The sequence below is a fragment of the Populus alba genome, chromosome 11 (assembly GCF_005239225.2).
Source record: "Populus alba chromosome 11, ASM523922v2, whole genome shotgun sequence".
NCBI lineage: Eukaryota > Viridiplantae > Streptophyta > Magnoliopsida > Malpighiales > Salicaceae > Populus > Populus alba.
This window is the reverse complement of record NC_133294.1, coordinates 18,810,677-18,831,816: the sequence shown is the minus strand read 5'-3', so window position 1 is coordinate 18,831,816 and position 21,140 is coordinate 18,810,677. Positions and strand designations below refer to the sequence as shown.

The following is a 21,140-nucleotide window of genomic DNA, read 5'->3' as shown; positions in this document are numbered from 1 at the left end:
AGAACAATCTCACTGTAATGCAGGAATGGACATCCATACTGATCCTATTTCAGTAGCAACAGAGGGGGCTGATCTGCAAGTTGAACATCAGGAGCACCTTCATCCCTCCTCCAGGCGTAATCCTATTCGTAACCGTAAACCATCATCCAGGCTTCATGATTATGTGACATATACAGTGAAGCATCCTGTCACCAATGCTCTAGCTTATCATAGATTGTCTTCATCTTTTGGAGCTTATCTCAGTACAATCACCAAAGCAACAGAACCATGCAGTTTTAATGAAGCCTGTCATCAAACCGTTTGGCAGAAGGCTATGCACGAGGAGCTTCAAGCTTTGGATGCCAATCACACTTGGAGTATTGTATCACTTCCAAAGAATAAAAAGGCTGTTGGAAGCCGCTGGGTATACAAGATCAAATTCAAGACAGATGGTTCCATTGAAAGACATAAAGCCAGATTAGTCGCTCAAGGCTTCACTCAAACATATGGCATAGACTACAAGGAAACTTTTGCACCAGTTGCAAAAATGAACACCATTCGCACTCTGCTCTCAGTTGCTATAAATTATGGCTGGTTTTTATCTCAAATGGATGTCAAGAATGCCTTTTTACACGGCGACCTCCAAGAAGAAGTGTATATGAAGTTACCACCTGGCCATCCTCAGAGTAATGATCCAAAGCTGGTCTGCAAATTGCATAAATCTATTTATGGCTTGAAACAATCTCCCCGTGCTTGGTATGCTAAGTTGAGCACTGTACTTACTGACCTTGGGTTTACCAGAAGCAATGCTGACCACTCACTATTTGTTCGTATCAAGGCTAATGAAAGGTTGGTGGTTCTAATTTATGTTGATGACCTTATTGTTACCGGTAATAATCATGCAGCTATTGCCACTCTTAAGAGCATTCTTCATCAGCGATTTGCTATTAAGGATCTTGGCGTTCTTAAATATTTTCTGGGCATAGAGATGGCTACTTCTCATAAAGGATTGTTTTTGAATCAACGCAAATATGTGTTGGACTTGTTGCGTGAAGCTGACATGCTTGACTGCAAACCTGCAAAGACACCTCTGGATAGCAAACTTCAGCTGACTTTGGATGGGGACCCTTTTGATCAACCTCAGCTTTATCAGAAATTGGTGGGTAAGCTTATCTATCTTACCATCACCCGGCCTGATCTGAGTCATTCGGTTAGTATTGTCAGTCAATTCATGCACTCACCTACTGTAGCTCATATGATGATCGTCAAACGAATTCTTCGATATCTCAAGGGCACTATTGGACGTGGAATTCTTATGCAAAACCATGGTCACACACAGATACTTGGTTACACTGACGCAGATTGGGCAGGAAATACTCTTGATCGCAAATCTATTACGGGGTATTGTATCTTTGTTGGAGGAAATCTAGTTTCATGGAAAAGTAAGAAACAATCAGTCGTTGCCCGTTCCAGCGCTGAAGCCGAATATCGCGCCATGGCTTCCACTGCATCTGAACTTATATGGCTGAAAGCATTGTTAACTGATCTAGGTGTTTTTCACCCTCAACCTATGACCCTTTGCTATGATAATCAAGCTGCAATGCATATTGCTTCCAATCCAGTATTTCATGAACGAACCAAACATATTGAAGTTGATTGCCATTATATTAGGGAGCAGGTTCAGTCACAGCTGATTGTTACTCAATATACTAGGAGCGAGGATCAACTTGCAGACTTATTCACCAAAGCCTTGTCCGCTGCCCGTTTTCAATTGCTACTTTCCAAGCTGGGATCAATCAATCTTCTTGATCCAGCTTGAGGGGGAATATTGGCAGATATATGTATATGATCTGATACGATCCTTCTTCCCTTTTCTGTCATGATTCTTATTCCTTTTATGAGTTGATTCCAGCATTATTCTTAGGAGACATATCAGGGATGTAGCTAGAAATCTTCTTGTAATCAATGCACGTTGTGTATATATATGTGATGGAATGTAATACAGAGATAATACAATATAATACAATCTTTCTTGTTATTCTTTCCGTGTCTTCTTTTCTTCATAGCTTGGGACCAAATGACGTAAATAATCTGATTTTTTTTAAAAAAAATATTAGTTGAGAAAATTACATGGTTATCATTTGCAAGTTACAACAGTAGGAACGAATGCATTCTTTCCCTCATGCAAGTTCTTACAACAACATCATTGACTCCTCCGACATTATGGCTAACAGTGAATACTTGACTTTGATTGAGATTCTACCACCGTCCACACAGAGCTTAGCTCCGGTGACCACCCAATATCCAGGCAGGTCCTCTGGACCTCTCACCATTTCCTTTGTGTCCACAAAGCTGGACATTTTCGGTGCTCTTGATGGTAAAGGCGGGCCTCCAGGAAAAACCGCAGAATTCAAGTCTACTCTCACTGGCTTCTCGGGTGGATTTAATCCTGCACTAAACCTAGTGCTAATCAACATCGAGAAGACCCCCGATTTTCTTGACAAGGCTGAAGGTCCATCCCATTCTGACCTGCGGAGTCTTGCAGATGCCACCATTGAGAAACCAAGCCTCAGGAACAGAACTTTCTTCATCCCAATAACCCTTACCTCAAACCAGGCTATTGTTACAATAGAAGCGGTGTCATAAAGGTGGGCACCATTGTACTCCACGGGGGCAGTGCAGACATGTGAGAATATGCTCCATAGAACTGGTTCAAAATAGTCTCGGTCTTCAGGTTCATGAGTTGATTCGTGTCGATCATCTGAGATTTGGAGCATATTGGGAAGAGAGGAAAGATGCTGGAGATGGATAGCCAAATGGTCACTTCTCTTACCCTCCAAATGTAAGCGGATTCCTGTCACTGGCCGATTTCCAGAATCAACCTGAAAGCTTGGATTTAGAATCTTTAAAACTAGAATGATGATTATCTTCTAAATTCTGGAAAACCATAATCACTCTGCAGACCGTGAACATATCCAGATTATGATTATCTTTTCTTATTTCCTTTTATCTTTTCATTTTTGAGGAGATGTTTTAAGAAGTGCACTTGAGCTCATTAAGTTACGCCTTTAGGGTCCAGGTACATTATCACCAGCAATCACATATCGTTTTAAGATCTTGGAATCAATGCTTTGAGTAATTCTAACATGCTGCGGTTCAAGGCATTACCTGTGTGGTGTTGACATAAAGCTTAGGGCCCATGAAGGTGAACCTAAGAGATGGGGTTGCTTGTTTTCTGCGCTTAAGAGTAAGAGGCAGATGACCATAAACTGGAGCCCATTGCCGAGGCAACTGAAACTCTAAAAACTGGTGAAGTTCCTCTAGTGGAGGTTTGTCTGCATGATTGATCAAAGATCAGCAAAGATGCCAAGAAACACAAACGGAGATTTCTCAAATATAGATGGACGAGATTCAGATGAAATAATTTATCAAGATATAAATGATCCGGCTACGCCCAAATGACCATAGTCACCAAGCATTGAATCTACTAAATTTACTTCATTATTCTCCACAACATCTGCAAAAGCTAACAAAACAGTTGCATATCCTCTAACATCTAGTTGAATCTATGCAGGGATCGACTGATCAGGAAATGGTTACCAAACAGAGTGAAAAGGCCAACCCAGAAAAACAATGCAACAAGGCTAAATGTCAAGGATTCAGGCTCAAAAGTGTCTAGCTAGCAAACATGCAAGGGTTGGCTTCGAATCTTTTCGAGCACTTCATTTGTTTTTTTTTTTTTAACTCCTTTATACTTATTGAATGCAGTATTGCAGCATAATCAAAGCACTTATGGAGAGACCAAAATTTTGAGGAGAGATAGGTACGCACATCGAAGGTAGAGATTCATCGCATGACTTAAGAATCCGTTGCCTCGAATACCATTCAAAAGAGAAGTTATAGGAACAACGGACATTGAAATAACATTTGGCGACTGTGATATAGTTGAGAGCCACTGGTTATGGCTTTGGCCAACATCCACACCTCCCCTTCGGATACAAATGCTCGTTATATCCTGCACAAGAAATAAGAAATAAATCCATCAAATAAAAATCTCGAATTTATTTGGGGCAGGTTGCCTGAAACATCTGTTACAACATATACCAACGAAGCCCACCTCATTCTTTATGTAAGTAATGACAGGTGGCCTCATCGAATGGGCAAATACTCCATTGAAATCCCAAGGCATAACGTGTTCATCCTGAAACATTAAACAGGAATACCATATTGAACAAACGTACGTAATCACCATGATTTCTTCCTATATATCTTACAAACCCCATGATAATTACCCAGTGAATTGTGATTTCATTTCTCACCCTTGTGAATTGTGTGATGCACCACTCATCATACGTATATCCTCTCCAATAAGTTCTTGGAGAAAGACCATGACAATGATGAGTATCTTATTTGTGAGATTTAATTACCTTTGGTTTTCCTGATAATTCAGCAGGGTCAACATCTCCGGAGAACAGCTTATCAGCATATTCCTTTAACAATTTCTGCACTTCAGGGGGCTGAAGATTTGATTTTTGTAGCTGCTTCACGTGCATCACATCTTTACCTCCCATCTTTACCCCGACAACAATATGAGTGCCATATTTCTCAATAAACCTGGAAGATCATGTTATTCAAGATATGCACTCATTCAATCTCAATGGCAAAGCTCTCAATAACTTAACTTCCACTAGAACATTAGCTTACAGAAACCACGAAGGAAAGAAAATACATGAACATGCGAATTGAAGCGAATTGCTTCCACCTCAGAATTTGCCTAGACATAAAAACTTTCCTCTTCAATAATTTCTTCCACAGAATATCCTCAAGTGTCTAGTGTTTGAATCATCTAAGCTCATCATCTATTATTAAACATCAAAATAAGCTATTTTTGGGAGCTAAAATGGGTTCTCAGCAGGGAACGAAAAACAATGGACGAAAATGCATATTAATTTCATAAAACCATCTATAGAATCAAATCCTATGACAGACTAGCTTCTTCTTTAAATTGTTTTTTGGACATGCGGGTTAAATCCAAATCTTGTACAGCTCTATGAGTTGTTTTTTTAATATGAACCATTTACTTCCCTGAAATCCTTGCGTTATTCATAACATCGAGAAAACAAATCTAAGCCACCATCAGTTTCTGTCACCTCTTTTCAGGTTGAACTATCTAACTCCCACTCCAACACAAGCGCGCGAGAACACTGTAACCATGTGGAAATAATTAAACATGCATCTAACTTGTTTTCTTCTGGTTTTCCTAATTACGTAGACCAATTTTACACAAGTTGATCAGCTTTGAGATTAAGAGAACGTACTCAGCAAGGGCAACAGGATCCCATGTAGTAGGCACTTCATGCTTCACCTTTTCAGACAACGTTATATGGGATCTTTCCAACTCAATGTTATATAGTGTTATGAACCAACCATCAAAAGCAAGAGTTTTTGCAGAAGCCGCGTCATTCTGCCAACTACCCCTGAAGTCAAACATGGTATTGAACAGTCCCGAGGGAATTTTACCTGATAAACACAATTCTTGATTGAATTTCTCTGACATCTGCAAGGAAATTAACAATAAACAAGATTAGACAAGTACAAGAATCACTATAAAGATTGTTCCGGTCATTGTTTTGATCAAATTCATAATCGCAGACCATCATTGTGGAAATGTACACGCGATAGAAAAAATAAGCCAATCCATTGAGATATGGTATGCTACACTTGAATATTTGCGACGAGAAATGAATCCGGATTTTAGGATGACGGAGCCCTTTACAGAAAGTTGTAATAATGGGTTGCCTATTATTAATCCAAATTTAATCATTGACCTAATTATAGTACCATTGACTTGAAAGTCAGCACACACCAAGTACAATAAAACTACCTAAAAAACAGCAAGAAGAAGAAGAAGCAACTGTTCCATTATTGAAAAAACACCCGCCATATCTCTCCAAAAAAAAAAAAAAACAAACTTGAATTTCCCATTAAATAACTAACCTGATTGAACGAGAGAACATCAGAGAGAAACCTAGTTCTCTCTCCTTTATCACACTTAATACCAATAGGCACGTTTTGAACAACAACCCCGCCAGGAATCACAAGCTCTTGATTCCGAGTGAGGTCCAGCTCGATCAATCTAGACCCAAAAAGACCTGGCTTGCAATATGACAATCGAATATCTTTGGTCAAATCATAACCAAATCCAATCACAGACACCGCCTTCTCCGCTGCTGACTGAGCATCAAGCCGATTATTTGCCATCAAAACATATATATATATATATATATATAACCAATCCACTCAGACAGCTTTTTTACGTGAGAGAATTAAACTTGTAGGGCTTTAGCAGTGATGGAGGAGTTAGAGAGGAGTTTTGGTGCTAAATGAAGGAGGGGACCTCTCGCTGAATTGGTCTTTATGGTTTGCTCGTTCTTTTACTCTAGCATTTCAATATCGTGTTTTTCAAGTTCGGAACTGAAGGTAATATTCCAGGTTGTTGTTTTTTAGTTTTTGACGGATAAGCTTCATTTTGATCCCTATAGATTCATGAGCATTCTATTTCTACTCCAATAATTTTAATTTCACCCCTTTAGTTTCTTTACATTCTGTTCTTAGTCCTATCTATAAGTTCTTAGGAGTCTTTGTATTATGTTTCCATGAATATGGGGAAAGAAGATAAAATTGAAAAGGTTCATGTTTTTGTTATTAACTTAGTAGTAAAGGAAAAATTGAACTTTTAATAACTTTCAGGGGTAATAAATGAAATTGTTAAACTATGAGGTTCGAAGGGAATGTTTATACATTCACAGGACCAAAATGTAGTTTAACCATTTGTTCTGACTTTGACAAGTGGGAACACACAGTAAAAAGGCGGCTATACCAGAAATTCAGTCGTGGCGTGATTTAATTAGAGACTTTCCGTCTTTATGGCGCCAACGACTTTGACTAATGAGAAGTGACGAGTGTTTTTTACGAGGATCGACGTCGGTTTGACGCTGAATCTCTAATACGTTGACGTTTAATGACCGAGGGAGCGGTGAGAGGGTAACGGTCCGTGGAGCACATTAACAGGGGTTCCTGTTCGCCAGAAAGAAAAAAATCAGATTTGGAGAGCAATAATTAACGTTAAATACTGCACTGGCTAGTTATAATTAATGATATTGTCTTAGTTTAATGATATTGTCGATACACACACACAATAGCCCATTGGCATGTGAAATACCGCGAGTTTGAGAAAAAAAGTTAAATGTAAAAAACATATTTAGGTACTTGTAATATATCTTTTTAAAAAAACTAGATTTTAACTGAATTTAACAATATTTTTCTTTATATTGAAATGAAAACAATGGGTCAAAAACAATAATTTAATTTAAAAAAATCTACATGAATTCTGATGAACCAAGCAAATTTGCAACACAAGTAATGCATGTCATGGGATTCAATAAAAGATTTTATTTTAGATTCAATAAAATTATACGTCAATAAAACGCATGATAATTTTTTTAATGAAAAAAACTGTGATAGGTGTTGTTACTTATTTTTGGACCTCACGTGCTAGAAACGGTGTATACCTCGTTCAAACTTAAGTGTAGGAGTTTAGCTCATGTTCGCCAGAAAAATTGACAAAAAAAAAAAGCAGAGAAAGAAATTTTTTTTTTCCAAAACCTTGTTTGAGCTGTTTTCTGCTCTTTTTATCCTTCCCATTTTGCTACCAAAATCGTCAGGTTTTCTTAGGTTGATTAGGAGTCTTCATGATGTTAATTTTGTTCCTTCTTTATCTGGTCTTTAAGGTTGAATAAATCCCTCGAAATTTGCATTAAAAAAATGGTTTTGCTGTTGTCATAATTTTTTTGTTCCAACTTAGGCTCTGATTCTGACTCAGTTTCGTACGATATCTGACTATCCTAGGTATATTCTGTCACTCATGACATTTTGAAAAATGGACGTACACCTTTATTAGGTCCTAGGGATCATTGTTTTTAGGGCAGATTCTCAGTCAGATTTGGATGCTCAGCATTGTTAGATCAAGAACCTTTTTGACCAACTAGATTACTATCAGTTTCTGTTCTCTAAAATGATTTTATTTCACTTCGACTCCTTCATCAAAGTTGTAGTCCTAGACGCGTAGATGAATTTGAGCTTTTGAATCACTTGATTTCGATATCAGAGGCTCAATATGTTCCCGTTGAATATCTAACGTAAAGGTAGAGAATTCTGCCGCGAGAAGGATATTTACCCAAGTCTGCACTAAAAAAACTCTATTTTTGGCGTAGTTTTTGTGATTTTTGTTCTTAGTTTATACTCTCAGTCATATTAAGATTCTCGGCATTCATTAGTTTTTGAGTTAGACCCGGAGATCCTTTTTGACCAACCAAATTACTGCTAAATTCTGTTCTGTAAAAAGATTTTATCTCACTTCGACTTCTTCATCAAAGTTGTAGTCCTAGACGCGTAGATGAATTTGGGCTTTTGAATCGCTTGATTCTGATATCAGAAGCTCAAGATATTCTCGTTTGAATATCTAATGTGAAGGTAGAAAGTCCTGCTGCGGGAAGGATATAGCCCAAGTTCGCGGGACTGATTCGAAGGATTTTTTTTCTTACCAAGGATTGAATCAAAAAGTGTTAAAATGAGGGATTGAATTGAAGAAAGATATTGAAAGCTGGAGAGGGGGGCTGGATCATCATAAATGACAGGATTTTTTCCACACCGAATAAGGAAAATGAGACTTTACAGCTGCACCCTCTATCTAATTTCTTTCCTTTTTTCACTGCAAATTCATGTTGTTTTTCCTTTATCATCATGCTTGATTTTTGGAGCTGCAACCACATTTTTCTTGCCTCATTTCAGGGAGCAGCTAGCCCTATGGAAGGATAGAAAGAAGCCACACCATCCTCTAAAAACTACAAAGAAATCAGACATCAGAATCATAATATTTCAATTTCCTTTTGTGTTTTTTTTTACTACAAATCAGCAGGGATTTGCATCCTAGAATTAAAGCATTGAATCCTTCCTAAATAGAGACATGTTAAACTATATATAAGCCCCTCTAATGACCTAGAAAAGGGGCAGAAAAGAGAGGAGAGAATAGAGGAAAAAGAGCAGTAAAGGAGAGAAGAAAAATAAGAGAAAAGCGGAGAAAAAAGAAAGAAAAACGAACACAACAAAAGAAAGAAGAAAAACACGAGGCAGGGAGTTAGTAAAAAACACAAGTAACGGGGGAACATAGGGGCTTCTTTCTTTGATCCATAGAGCCTTTGGTTCCCATACATCCTTTCGTCACTGTGAAAGAAACAAAAGAGAGGAGAAAGGAAAGGCAAGCGACAAGGAAACCAGTAAAAGCAAGAGAAGAAGAACGTTAAATTCACCAGCACTTCAGCTTCAGTATCCTTATTTCTCCCGTCATCTACCAGTAGCTCAGGAGGCACACGTGAGTCTTTCGGTCTCTAGTTATTATTAGCTGCAAAAGGACATGCAGGAAAATATTTAAAACAGAAGAACACAGAATCAACCATCACGCTTTCAACGTTGCTGCAGCTTCTTCGCTTCCGTTCCCAGGTCTGTTTTTCCTTTCACCCCGCAACATGTATTTTTTTGTTTTGAGTTTACACTGTTCAAGTGAATTAATTCACTTAAACAGTATTCACTAACCTTCTTTGAATTATAAATGTTGCGCCCCCTTTTTTTTTTTCTTTTGTGTTTAGCTGGGTCACTTGTTTGGGCAAGTGACCCAGCCAGACTTTTATATATATATATATATATATATATATATATATATATATATATATATATATATAGAGAGAGAGAGAGAGAGAGAGATTTATTTTCTGGAATATTTATTTTAAAGTCTGCTTTTTTTTTTATATAAAAAAAAATATACCGATCTTGTATTTAGAATACCCGGTTTTCAACGCAATTACGACAAATATACATATATATCAAAAAAATCTCTTCTTGTGTGTTGCATACGGCCAATACCCTAACATGTTTTTGAATTCTTTTATATATATATAAATATTTGAAGTTTCGAAAAAATGTGTTTTCGCATGGATTTCTTAAACACAACAAAAAATTATTTTCTTGCATTTCTGAATTTTACATGTTTGTAAGACTCCAAAAGGTATTGGCCAATATTTCAAAAAATATAAAAATCTTATTTTAGGGAGGGAATTCATCTATTATTCACCGCTAATGTTTGGATAAAGAAATCCTTAAAGAACGAATATCCAAAATATTATTGGGAATAATAAATCCGCACACATTCTTAAAGGTAGCTTTGATTATGATTGAGGACATTTCAAAATTTTTTACTCCACGGTTTACAAGCCGTGAGAGTATAAAACACTAAAAAATATATAGCTTTTTTCTAAAAGCGCCCTAGATTTCTAAATTTTTGTCCCTCTTCCTTGCAATTTACGAGTCGTAAACTCTTGAAATACTAAAGGGAAAAATGAGCTTTTAAAGCACATGGAATCTCCTTGGATTTCTATCTTAATAAATTTAGTTTGAATCAAACCTAGAAAAACTGATGGGATTAGAAAACACCAAACACCATAGCAATTATAGAGCAAACCAAACACTAAGTAGCTTACCTTAAGTAAGGCATAGTAGGGGTGTTAATACCTTCCCTTTACACAACCAGTCTCGTACCTTAGAATCTTTGAAAGACCAGTTAGGGTTCCTAGTGACCAAAATACTAGGTGGTGACTTCTTTTTTAAACAAATAAACCTGAAATCAATCGATAAGTCGCTGCGATGCCGCACTCCGCCGCGAGGGTGCGACAATAGGTTGAATTAAAAAAATAGATCAATGATAATAAAAAGATGATTTTTTTTTAAACTGTGGGATATTAAAAGCATTAAACAAAAAAAATAATACCTCGAATGTTGTGGATTGTCTGGTTATACATGAAACAATACTCATGAATTCAAATGGGTTCGATGATTTTATTTATCAATTGTTTTAACCCGAATATATATAAGGAGCCTATACCCATGGATCATGTGTCCCAACGTGGCTGGGCATTAAAAAAGGGGCAATAAGCATAGGACTTCTGGCTCAGCTTGTGCACCTAGACTTGGCTTTAATTTTTCTTATTTCTTAAAGGGTTGTCCACCCTAATTGTTTTTTTAAAAAAAAAAAGACAGCAGAGAATGCGTCATCTGTTTTCTATATAATTTAGTGACCAAAGGTCGCCAAAAAAATATGGCTTTAGGTGTTTTTTACTAAAAAACTCATCTTTAACCCAAAGCATTTAGAAAACACCATAAACATCTTGATAAACCTATTCATGATATAAAAAAACTCAAAAACAAAATGACTCAAAAAACTAAAATCAACCTAAATCCAAAAATATTCTTGCGGACAGATTTGTCATCTAGGGTAAGGAGAATGAAAAAAAAAAACACCTAAGTGAAACTTTTTTTTATGAAATGGGACCCACTAACATTTATATTGACTATTTTTATTATTGTAATCTTTGTCAACAGTCACTTTTTTTCTCTATGTTGGAATCCAACAAGACCCTCTCTCGTATCACAAACAAAAAAAATTGAAAATGAGAGAAATGAAGTTTTGTTCTAAAATTGAATCTAAAAAAACTAAAGGGATCGATCATCTAATAACAAAAAAAAAAAGATGAGGGATTAAAATGAACTTTGCATATGAAATTCAAAGTCACCACCTATTTTATTCGCTATTTTTAGTTTAGTCCTCTCTCTTTCAATACAACCCTTTCTTACAAAAAATAATAAGCAATTTGGTAATAATTTTGGCTCAAAATACTCAATTGTGCACAAAAAAAAAAAAAGAGTTAAACTTATGTACGATCTGAGTAAACCCGGGTTAAACTACTAAACATGCGACCTTGGTCATGAGACGGGGAAAACCCAATAGAAAACAAATTAAAATAAATTATGACGTTCAATTCTTAGATAACCCATTGTTGAAGGATGAAATTAAAAAAGAATACAAAAAAATTACTCAAGTTAACATGGGTTAACCTACAAAATTCGTGACCCGATTCATGAGATATGGGATAATGTCATAGAAAGAAAATGGAAATAAATCGCAAAGCCTAATTCTCAATCAACCAAATATTCAAGAATGAAATTGAAAACAAAAATCAATTAGGAAAGTGAAAAAAAAAAAAAATTGAGTCAACCGAGTTAACTCATTGAATTGCAGTCTATGTTATAAGATTATGATAACTTCATAAAAAATAAATTAAAACATCATGAAGTTAATCCCCAATAAATATAATATTAAAGAATTGAATTGAAATTGGAAAATATAACAAAACAAAAGGGAAAAAAAACAATATTATGATGAATAGTCTTTTGTGAAGAGGGGTATAGTGAAATCCCCTCCTCTATTAGTTTTTTATTTATTTAATTTAATTACTTGCTTTGGAAAATATGTTTGTCATCTCACACATTTTATGCACACTTTTTATTGTTGACAACTTTTGACTTTGCTTTCATTTCTTTGCATAAGGATCATTGTTGAAGGCCAATTCGTTGCAGAGATCATATCTGATCTCATAGTATAGTGTGGGTAACGAAGATATTGATTTTCTATTTTAAATAATTTTCCTTATTTTTCTCTAAATTTGACATATGGCTTCTACATGCATTTGTTGGTCGCTAAATTGTTTAGGAGAAAAGGTAATGTTGGGACCTCTTCTTCGCTAGGACTTTTTACTCGCCTTGTTAATAAACTCATTTTTTACGAGCCTAAAAAAATCTTATAATCATCCTCCTCTGAGCACGTCCAAGGGAATGAGCTTGTCTCAAGCGAGGACTTGACAAATTGCCAAGCCCAACCATGTGGGGACTTGGTAGTGTGCCAAGCTTTGGGCATGCTTGGTATGGTGTTAGCTAGACCTAGACACAATTGGGCTTCACTGTGTGCCAAGCCCCAAGAATGCCCAACCACAATTGGGATTGGCAGTGTGCCAAACCATGGCACCTTGGGTCTAGAGCCAGCTAGACCTAGACGTTGTTAAGCTTGGCAGCGTGTGAAGCCTCGAGCACGCTGGGCTTCGCAATATGCCAAGCCCCTGTCATGGCAATTAGAATGTCCATCCTCCCTTGGGCACGCCAAGGGAATGATCATCCTCCATTAGACACTCTATATGAAATGAGATAATGTGGGTCTAACAAACATGTAAGATCTAAGGCACATGAACTTGACAGTCAGCCAAGTTCAAGATAACATGGTTCTGGCAAATATGTCAGGCCTAGGGTACCTGAACTTGGTCATCTGCCAAGTCCAAGGCAATGTGAGCCTGGAAAACATGTAAGATCCAAGTTACTTGGATGTGGTAGTTAGCTAAATCTAAGATAACGTGGTTCTAATAAACATGTCAAACCTAAGGTACTTGGACTTTGCAGTTATCCAAGTCCAGGGTAACGACCATCCTCCCTTGCATGCCCAAAGAAATGAGGTAATACAGGTTTGACAAACATGTCAGACCTAAGACACTTGAACTTGGCAGACTGCCAAGTTCAAGATAACATGGGTCTAGCAAACATGTCAGGCTCAAGGTATGTGGACTTGGCTATCTATCAAGTCCAGCATACTTGGATATGACAATTAACCAAGTCCGAGGTAATGCGGGTCTGGCGAACATGACAAACCCAAGGGAATGACCAATCTCACTTAGGTCTAACGTATGGGCAAATTTCAGTATCCATGAGTTTAGCTACATTTGACGTCTTGAAGCCTAATCTCCATACACCTTTTAGATGCATAAAAGTCTTATAAGGATCCATCATATTTCCATCAAACATTAATATAGATGAAAGATGTGAAAACCCTGGAAATTTATAATTTAAATATGTAGATATGTAAACCCTCATGTAAACGTAAGACTGAAAGTGATAATATTTCAATGAGTGATGAAAACCAAGATTAGAAATAATAGATAAATAATGATATATAATGGAAGAGATGACCTCTATAAAATGGAAGAGATGACCTCTATAAAATGAATTTTGGTTTAGAATTCATAAGGACAGAGAAACTGGTAACGTGTTTTGATGGATAAAATAATGAGAAAAATAACAAAATATTTTTAGGAAGTAAGTGAGGTAATAAAGAATGCATTATAATAAATGATAGTGCAATGAAAAAGGGTAGGACTGAAGGTGCAAGCACCGATTAAACTCAATGACGTTATTTTGAAACGGTAATAAGCCCGATAAATAAATAAAGGTGGAAATCCTAAAATGAATACATTTCAAAATAATAAAATGATCGTAAAGGTTTAGAAGGATAATTGATATGATTTTTGTTTGTGAAGATTGAACAAGAAAAATCTAGATTGTTTATAAAAAGTCATGAACTGAACAAGTTTATATTAGGAAGCAGAATTCTCAATCCAATCGTAGGATCGGGATGAAATTTTGCATGAAGTCTATTAATATGTTTTTCTACCTTGGTTAAATATCTCATCCCAATCGGAGTTTGGTAAAGACTAACGATTTAAGCAGAAATAAACTAGATAGTTTACATGAAAAATAAAATAAAATACATAAAGGCATGAATGAGAGATAAAATTGTAATTATGGAAAAAGGTGCCTATAAAAATGCAAAGGCCACCAGATTAAAAAAAAACAAAAAGAAGAAGAGAAAAGCGGATAGAGAGAGCTGCAGATTTTGGAGTAAAACCAATAATACTCCGGTGGCCATATCTCAGGACTCAACCGTTGGATCGTGCTAAGTTTTGGATATGTTGTTCTTATTACACTTATATACCAACTTACCGGAGGGATTGGAAGGCACACACTCCATTTGACATAACTCATCATCGGCAATTTCCTGAAAAACAAAAAGGAAATGCACCTGCAGGGCAGTTTCGTCGCCGGCCGATTTATCTCTCTTCCACCGTTGGATCATGCTCATTCTTGGATATGTGGTGCGCCTAGATGTGTCCTTCATTTTGGACGGTGGAGATCGGAAAACATTTCTCTGGCAAGGTTTCATGCATGTTGAACAGTATCTCGCCCATTTTCAGGTAAGCTCGGTTTTCTTCAGATCTAGGGCGATTTAACCGTTGGATCATTATGATTTTTAGATATATTATGCACAACTCTATGATATGTAGTCTGACCGTTGGGTTTGAAAAAATAATCAGAGGTTGATGACTTATTACCTTTTGAATCTACTGCTAGTTTTGACAAAATGTAGTAAGCTTGATTAAATGCATGTTTTGATGAAATTAGAATTGTGTAGGTGTAGGTTTTATGGAAGATGTAATGGTAAAATATGTTCTTTTTATTGGGATTATTATAGATTAATTGTGTATTCTTTATATGAGGGGAAGTATAATTATTGTGTAAGAATAGTAAGGAACATTGCTATATGAACATGTTGATTGAATACAAAGCTAACTTGTTGGTTGTGTGGATATAAATGGGGTGGAACCATGAAGAAATTGAAATGAAAGAAATATGGAAAATAAAGCATATTTAAAGCTAGCCATAAGTATTTTTGGCAAATTGATTAGTTAATGAAGATTGTCATGGATTCCAACTAGTGGGGTGAAATTGTTGTGGTGATAATGATCTAAGAATATTAATTGTTAAGATTTGCCGCATATGTTTAATTGCACGAGGAGAGAGCGAAAGAAAATGAATAGTTCATCATTTTGTTGTATTAATAATAATATTAGGAGAAATCCCAAAAGGAATGAGTTTCCTTATTTTTGGTCTAATCTTTGCTATATTGTAGAGGTAAGGAAATTGTTTGAATGTTTTGCTTTAGAATTGGGTTGAATTTGTGATTTAATTATGCCAAATGACCTTGGATGATGTTGTTTTTGCAATGAAAATAAGTTGGAAGTTGAAAAGGATTTCCAAGGAATGAAAATCCTCGTTGTCCAAAATTTTAGCTATAAAGGAGGGGCTATTATGATTGTTGATTGTGAGCCTTAAAACAAAATAATTTGGAGTTGGTTTCTTCATAAAAGTTGTATCTCTATGTTTAGCCTTTCATAGAGATAAATCACTCCCAAAACTGAGTTTTACAACTTTAGATATGATTAAGACACTAGATAGTGTTCTGGGTTGGTTAAGCTTAATTGATCGAAATTAGACGATTTTTAATCATTGCTTGGAATTGTTGTTGAGTGATGGTTTTGATAACAAAATTATAAGAATGAATATAAACATTAAAATGAGTAAGTGTATGAGATCTTAAAGAAAATTCCTTGTGATTAGTTTGAGAATACTAGTTGAATGAGAATTAAACGAAGATGTGATGTTGGTTGTATTGTTGATAAAAATTGAATCCCTGGTGGTACAGGGAAAGCTGTGGGGACCGGACAATTGCATAGAGTGGCAGCACGTGCACCTATTTTAGGTAGGTGATTCATCACCTTATTTTGTAATTATCAATTTTTCTTAAATATCTGTGTTGTGTGTTTAATTGATGTTAAAAGAATGAAACAAATGAATAAGTTGAGTGATTATTACAAATAAGAACTATTGGTAAGTTAAGAGAAAGTGCTGAAATTATTTGGCTAACAAAAGAGGTTAGCCGGGTGCTGGGTAATTCGAATGGAATTACCGGATTGATTTTGGCAACCAGGATGGGTTAGCCAGATTTCTTGGGTAATTAAAAGAGTTACCGAGTTATTGGTTGACAAGGAAGTTAACTAAATATGAGGTAATTCGTATGGAATTACCGGATTGATTGGCTAACAAAAGAGGTTAGCCGGATGCTAGGTAATTTGTATGGAATTACCGGATTAATTTTGGCAACCAGGATGGGTTAGCCAGATTTCTTGGGTAATTAAGAGAATTACCAGGTTTATTGGTTAATGAGGAAGTTAATCGAATATAGGGTAATTCGTATGGAATTACCGGATTGATTGGCTAACAAAAGAGGTTAGCTGGAGGCTGGGTAATTCGTATGAAATTACTAGATTTATTGGTAACCGAGGAAGGTTAACCAAATGTGTGGGTAATTATATGAAATTACCAGAATTATTGGCAATCGGGATGAGTAGCCGAATAGTTAAGTTTTGAAGAGATTATGTGAATTAAATTATTGAAGTTAGAAGTAGTAAATTCTAAATGTTACGAGTAAAATAATTAATATATGACTAAGATATTGAGTAAATTAATTAATGTGGTTATTGGATAGACACAATGACTTGGAGATTGGAGTGGAATTGATAGATAATTGGTTACTATAGTGTTGGTGGCTAAGGATGCTTAGTGACCGTAGTGTCGATAACTAAGATTGTGTGCGAATAATACTTGGCAACCGTGGTTACAATGCATATGATGTTAATAAAAAATAATAATGAAAGGGGTTCGGCACGAATGGAAGAATCAAATGGCATTGATTAACCATTCCGGGTCGAGAATAGTTAATGATATCAATAGGTCACATTGGTATCGACAACCATTTCTGGTGTGATTAGCTACTCCAGGTAAGGAGGCTAATGATGTCAAGGGTTCTTGACATCGATAAGTTTGATGGTAAACCAGATATGAATAAGATTTGATTAACCATTCTAAGGAAGGAATAGTTAATGATAATGATCGGTTGTATTGATATTGACATGTGAATGTAATTGATTAGTCTAGCTCGATATTAGAAGACTAATGATACTAATGAGATTTATTAGTTTCAGTGATTACCTTTTAGCAACAGATTCAGAAAGGGAATATATGGATTAGTTATTCCAAAAGATTGAGATAAGCTAATGATACCAAGAGAGGAATATCTTGGTATTAAGTGAGAATTGATTTATAAGAAGATGGTGTTCGCAAACCGTTAAGTTGTGTTGGGATTTCCAAAATGAAATTGTTTTTGGCAAATGAGATAGGATATTAGATGGATATTGGTAATAGATGGAAAATATATGTTGTAAAAGAGGTTTATGCCTAACTTTATATATCAAAAGAAATTTCGTAGAGATTATTGTTTGCCATTGTTATTGCTTGTTACTATTTTCTTATAATTACGTGTACATGTTAATTTCTATTTTCAGGTCCATCAGGGTCGTGTCAAGAGTGATACTAGTTTAGTTGTCTTTTGCTTTTGACCATGTAAATTAATTGTAAATTAAAAGACTTATCTCTTAAAACTTGAGATGTAATATAAATCTGTAAATTTGAATGTATGTCTTTAATCTAATGGTTGAAACTCTTAGTACCTTTTTGACCATGCATGTTTATAATTGAAATTGAATCTTTTATTTGTACATTATATGATGTTATTGAATAAGATGTGTTATGTTGATGAGAATGAGTTGGGTTGAGACCCAGGATGATTGGGTCGTAATTAAGTTATGAGGAGATGTGAGATATTAGAAGTGTAAACAGGGTATATGTCGATAACTTGGGACCTCCCAGTATAGGGGAGACTCTGCCGAAATTTTGGTGGAACCTGTATATCAAAAAAAAAAATTACCTAAAAATTTCCAATGTATCGCGAAAAAGAATGTAGAAAATCGGGGTTGTTACAAAAGAGATATTTATACCTCATTAAATGTTATCAAGCTAAAGTTACATTGTAGACCCCATCTCCATAATAATTGCACTTCAAACCCTTCCTTTTTAGGTAAGTAAAAAAAAGTCACAAATTAAATTGTAGTGCCTGAAATTAAAATATTATCTATAGGCTAAATAAAATTTTATTTTTTTTCTGAGAAACAAAAATAATGTACTAGCATTATCAACATAATTTCTAACATCAAGAAAAATCAAGCAAAGGTTAAGATGAGTTGGACCCTCAGCCCAGCCCATACAACTGGTTTAGGTCTAACCCATTTTGTTTTTTAAAAAATTGTTAGGTCTTCAATCGGCCTAACCGAATCGAGCTTGGGTCTCAATCCCAACTAGCTCATTTGTTAGAGTAAGGGTGTGTTTGCCTAACACACCCTAATACCTTTTCTTAGTTTTTAATCTATCTTTGTTTTGATGTTTACACAAACAAGCCTAATAAAAAGCAAAAAAAAAAAATGTAAAAAAATTCAATGACCTTTTTAAAATCATTTATGGGTCCATCGTATGTTTTTCCAACCATTTCACCTAACATCGGGTTGTAGACTTATATTGTAAGATACAAACATTATATTAAAAATATTTGATTTTTCTCTGAAGTTTTTTTAAAAAAAAAAATCCCTCAATTCAAAAACACAAAAAATATTTTATTTTCATGTATACTATCAAATCCTAAACGTTTTTCATGCATATTTTCTAAAAAGGATAAAATCATATTTTTATCATGTTTAAAAATGTAAAATGATTATCGTAATTGGTTTATGATTATCCATTAGGGATTGGTCAAAATACCAAACATCTCACAACAATTAGTTTGTTATTTGAAGTGTTGGGATTTAGCTTTGACTTTAATATTTGAGGGTATAAAATTGCATTGTAAAGTATACTCTCAGATATTAAAAGTACAAAATAGAAAATAAATGCGGTGTTGGGCCTTAGAATGGTTAGGATTTAACCCAATAAGGTAGAGATTTTCTCATAAAAAGATCTGGCTTGAACATTAAATAAGATCAGTGGATAAAAACATGACCTAGAAAAACAATCAATCAACAATTTAGTTTATCTTAGGTAGGTATATTGAGAGTGATGCGTCTTCCTCTTGCACAATTAGTCCCCCTACCCAGACTCTCATAAACCATAAAGTTTTCTAGTGACCATAATATTAGGTGGTGACTATTAAATTCTATAATTATAACTTTATGATTAAACCTAAACCTTCCTTAAATTCTAGGAGACAGTTTTATCACATGACATCGTGCATGTCACGACAAATATAATTCTAATTACTTTATTACAACAATTTTTGTTTGCATCTTTTGATAGATAACAAAGTAATTTGCTTATATAATTCTTGCTTTCCTTATTAATTTCCTTGGCAAAAAAAAATAGCTTCTCTATGCCATGTGCTTTATCTGATAAAAATCAAAAGCAATTAGAATAAATATCAAAATAAAATTGAACAATTTGAAATAAGGATAAAAAAAAATTATTTCTTTAATTACAACCTCTCTCTTATTAGTGTTTTTCCTTTTTAAGGTTTTTTACTTGAATATTTATTTTTTTATAAACAAAAGTTTATCATAATCATAAAAGCAAGTTTTTTTAAAAAAAAATGTTTTGATAATTTTGATGCAGATATATTAAAATAATAAAAGAGTGGTAGCTGATATTACAAAAAAAAAAACACTATAATCTTATTTAAAAACTAAGAAAAAATAAAATGGTATTGAATAGAACAAAAAAAAGGTCAAACAGTCACGCCTATCAATATTTTTTAAAAGTAGACAGATGACATGTCATGTACATAATTGTTTTTAAAAGGCAAATTGTGCATTGTTTATTGATACAGAATCCTACTACCAAAGAGGTAGTCAAAAATTTAGATCCATGTTTTTTGGACCTAAAAACATGTAATAAGCATCCTAAGAATCTTAGTAAATCAATTTCTAATATTAAAACATCTTTAAATTGATCAGAAAAACATAAAATTAAACCATATAAAAAAAATATCTCTCAACTCTAATCTACCTTTTCTACCGATATGGAAGCTCAAAAATATCTTAATAGCACTACTCTTATATAGAAGAATACATTAGCACCAAATTCAAGTTATTATTTTTTTTCTCAAGACTTGGCTATCCAATGAATTTCTCTCTCCTCTACCATTTTTTGGTAATTTTCTATCCTCACAAATCTCATGAGCTGAAATGCAAAACAAATAAAGTCCACTACTAAAACATCAAAACCTTAATAAACATGGATTAAAAAAAATGAAAAACAAAGACATAAAGCTATTTTTTTTATATTGTTTCATTGTCAAATTTGATCCCCCATGACTTCAAATTGTTTTAAGCAATAAAACTAAATTCTATTTTATCAAATCAAGCATTAATTTAATATAAAAAAATTGACACCATAAGAACCTCATAACAAGTAAATTAAAACGAATTATAAAGCCCAAATCCCAGTCCACATGATGTAAAAGAACTAAATTGAAAAAAAAAAGAGTTTAGTCACCAAAATAAAAAATATTTCAAGGGAAAAACAAAATTAAATTGCACTATATGAATCCACATATTCTGTATCTTGCTCCAGAATGTTTTTCCACCTTAGTTTGTTTTTTTTTTTTCCTTTTACCA

The 21,140-nt window shown here is 34.6% G+C and overlaps 1 protein-coding gene and 1 long non-coding RNA gene across 2 annotated transcripts; one reads left to right on the top strand and one right to left on the bottom strand.

The window, feature by feature from the left end:
* Positions 1–2,057: 2,057 nt before the first annotated feature.
* Positions 2,058–6,440, bottom strand: LOC118031375 (MACPF domain-containing protein NSL1). The gene is made up of 7 exons (XM_035035761.2): positions 5,977–6,440; positions 5,298–5,536; positions 4,407–4,593; positions 4,097–4,180; positions 3,811–3,994; positions 3,148–3,314; positions 2,058–2,861 (listed from the first exon to the last, which is right to left on the bottom strand). Exons 1-7 carry the CDS (start codon positions 6,238–6,240, stop codon positions 2,172–2,174), a joined length of 1,815 nt encoding a protein of 604 aa, XP_034891652.1. The 5' UTR covers positions 6,241–6,440; the 3' UTR covers positions 2,058–2,171.
* Positions 6,441–14,612: 8,172 nt separating this feature from the next.
* Positions 14,613–19,870, top strand: LOC140956191 (uncharacterized). Its single transcript, XR_012171306.1, has 3 exons — positions 14,613–14,999; positions 16,289–16,345; positions 17,988–19,870. It is a non-coding gene; the product is annotated as an uncharacterized lncRNA (long non-coding RNA).
* The last annotated feature ends 1,270 nt before the right edge of the window (positions 19,871–21,140 follow it).

Coding starts and splice junctions, on each gene's coding strand:
- LOC118031375 (XM_035035761.2), bottom strand. CDS start 6,240: ATGGCAAATAATCGGCTTGATGCTCAGTCAGCAGCGGAGAAGGCGGTG. Junction 5,537..5,976: donor ATGTTCTCTCGTTCAATCAG/GTTAGTTATTTA, acceptor ATTTCCTTGCAG/ATGTCAGAGAAATTCAATCA. Junction 3,995..4,096: donor TTACTTACATAAAGAATGAG/GTGGGCTTCGTT, acceptor TTTCTTGTGCAG/GATATAACGAGCATTTGTAT.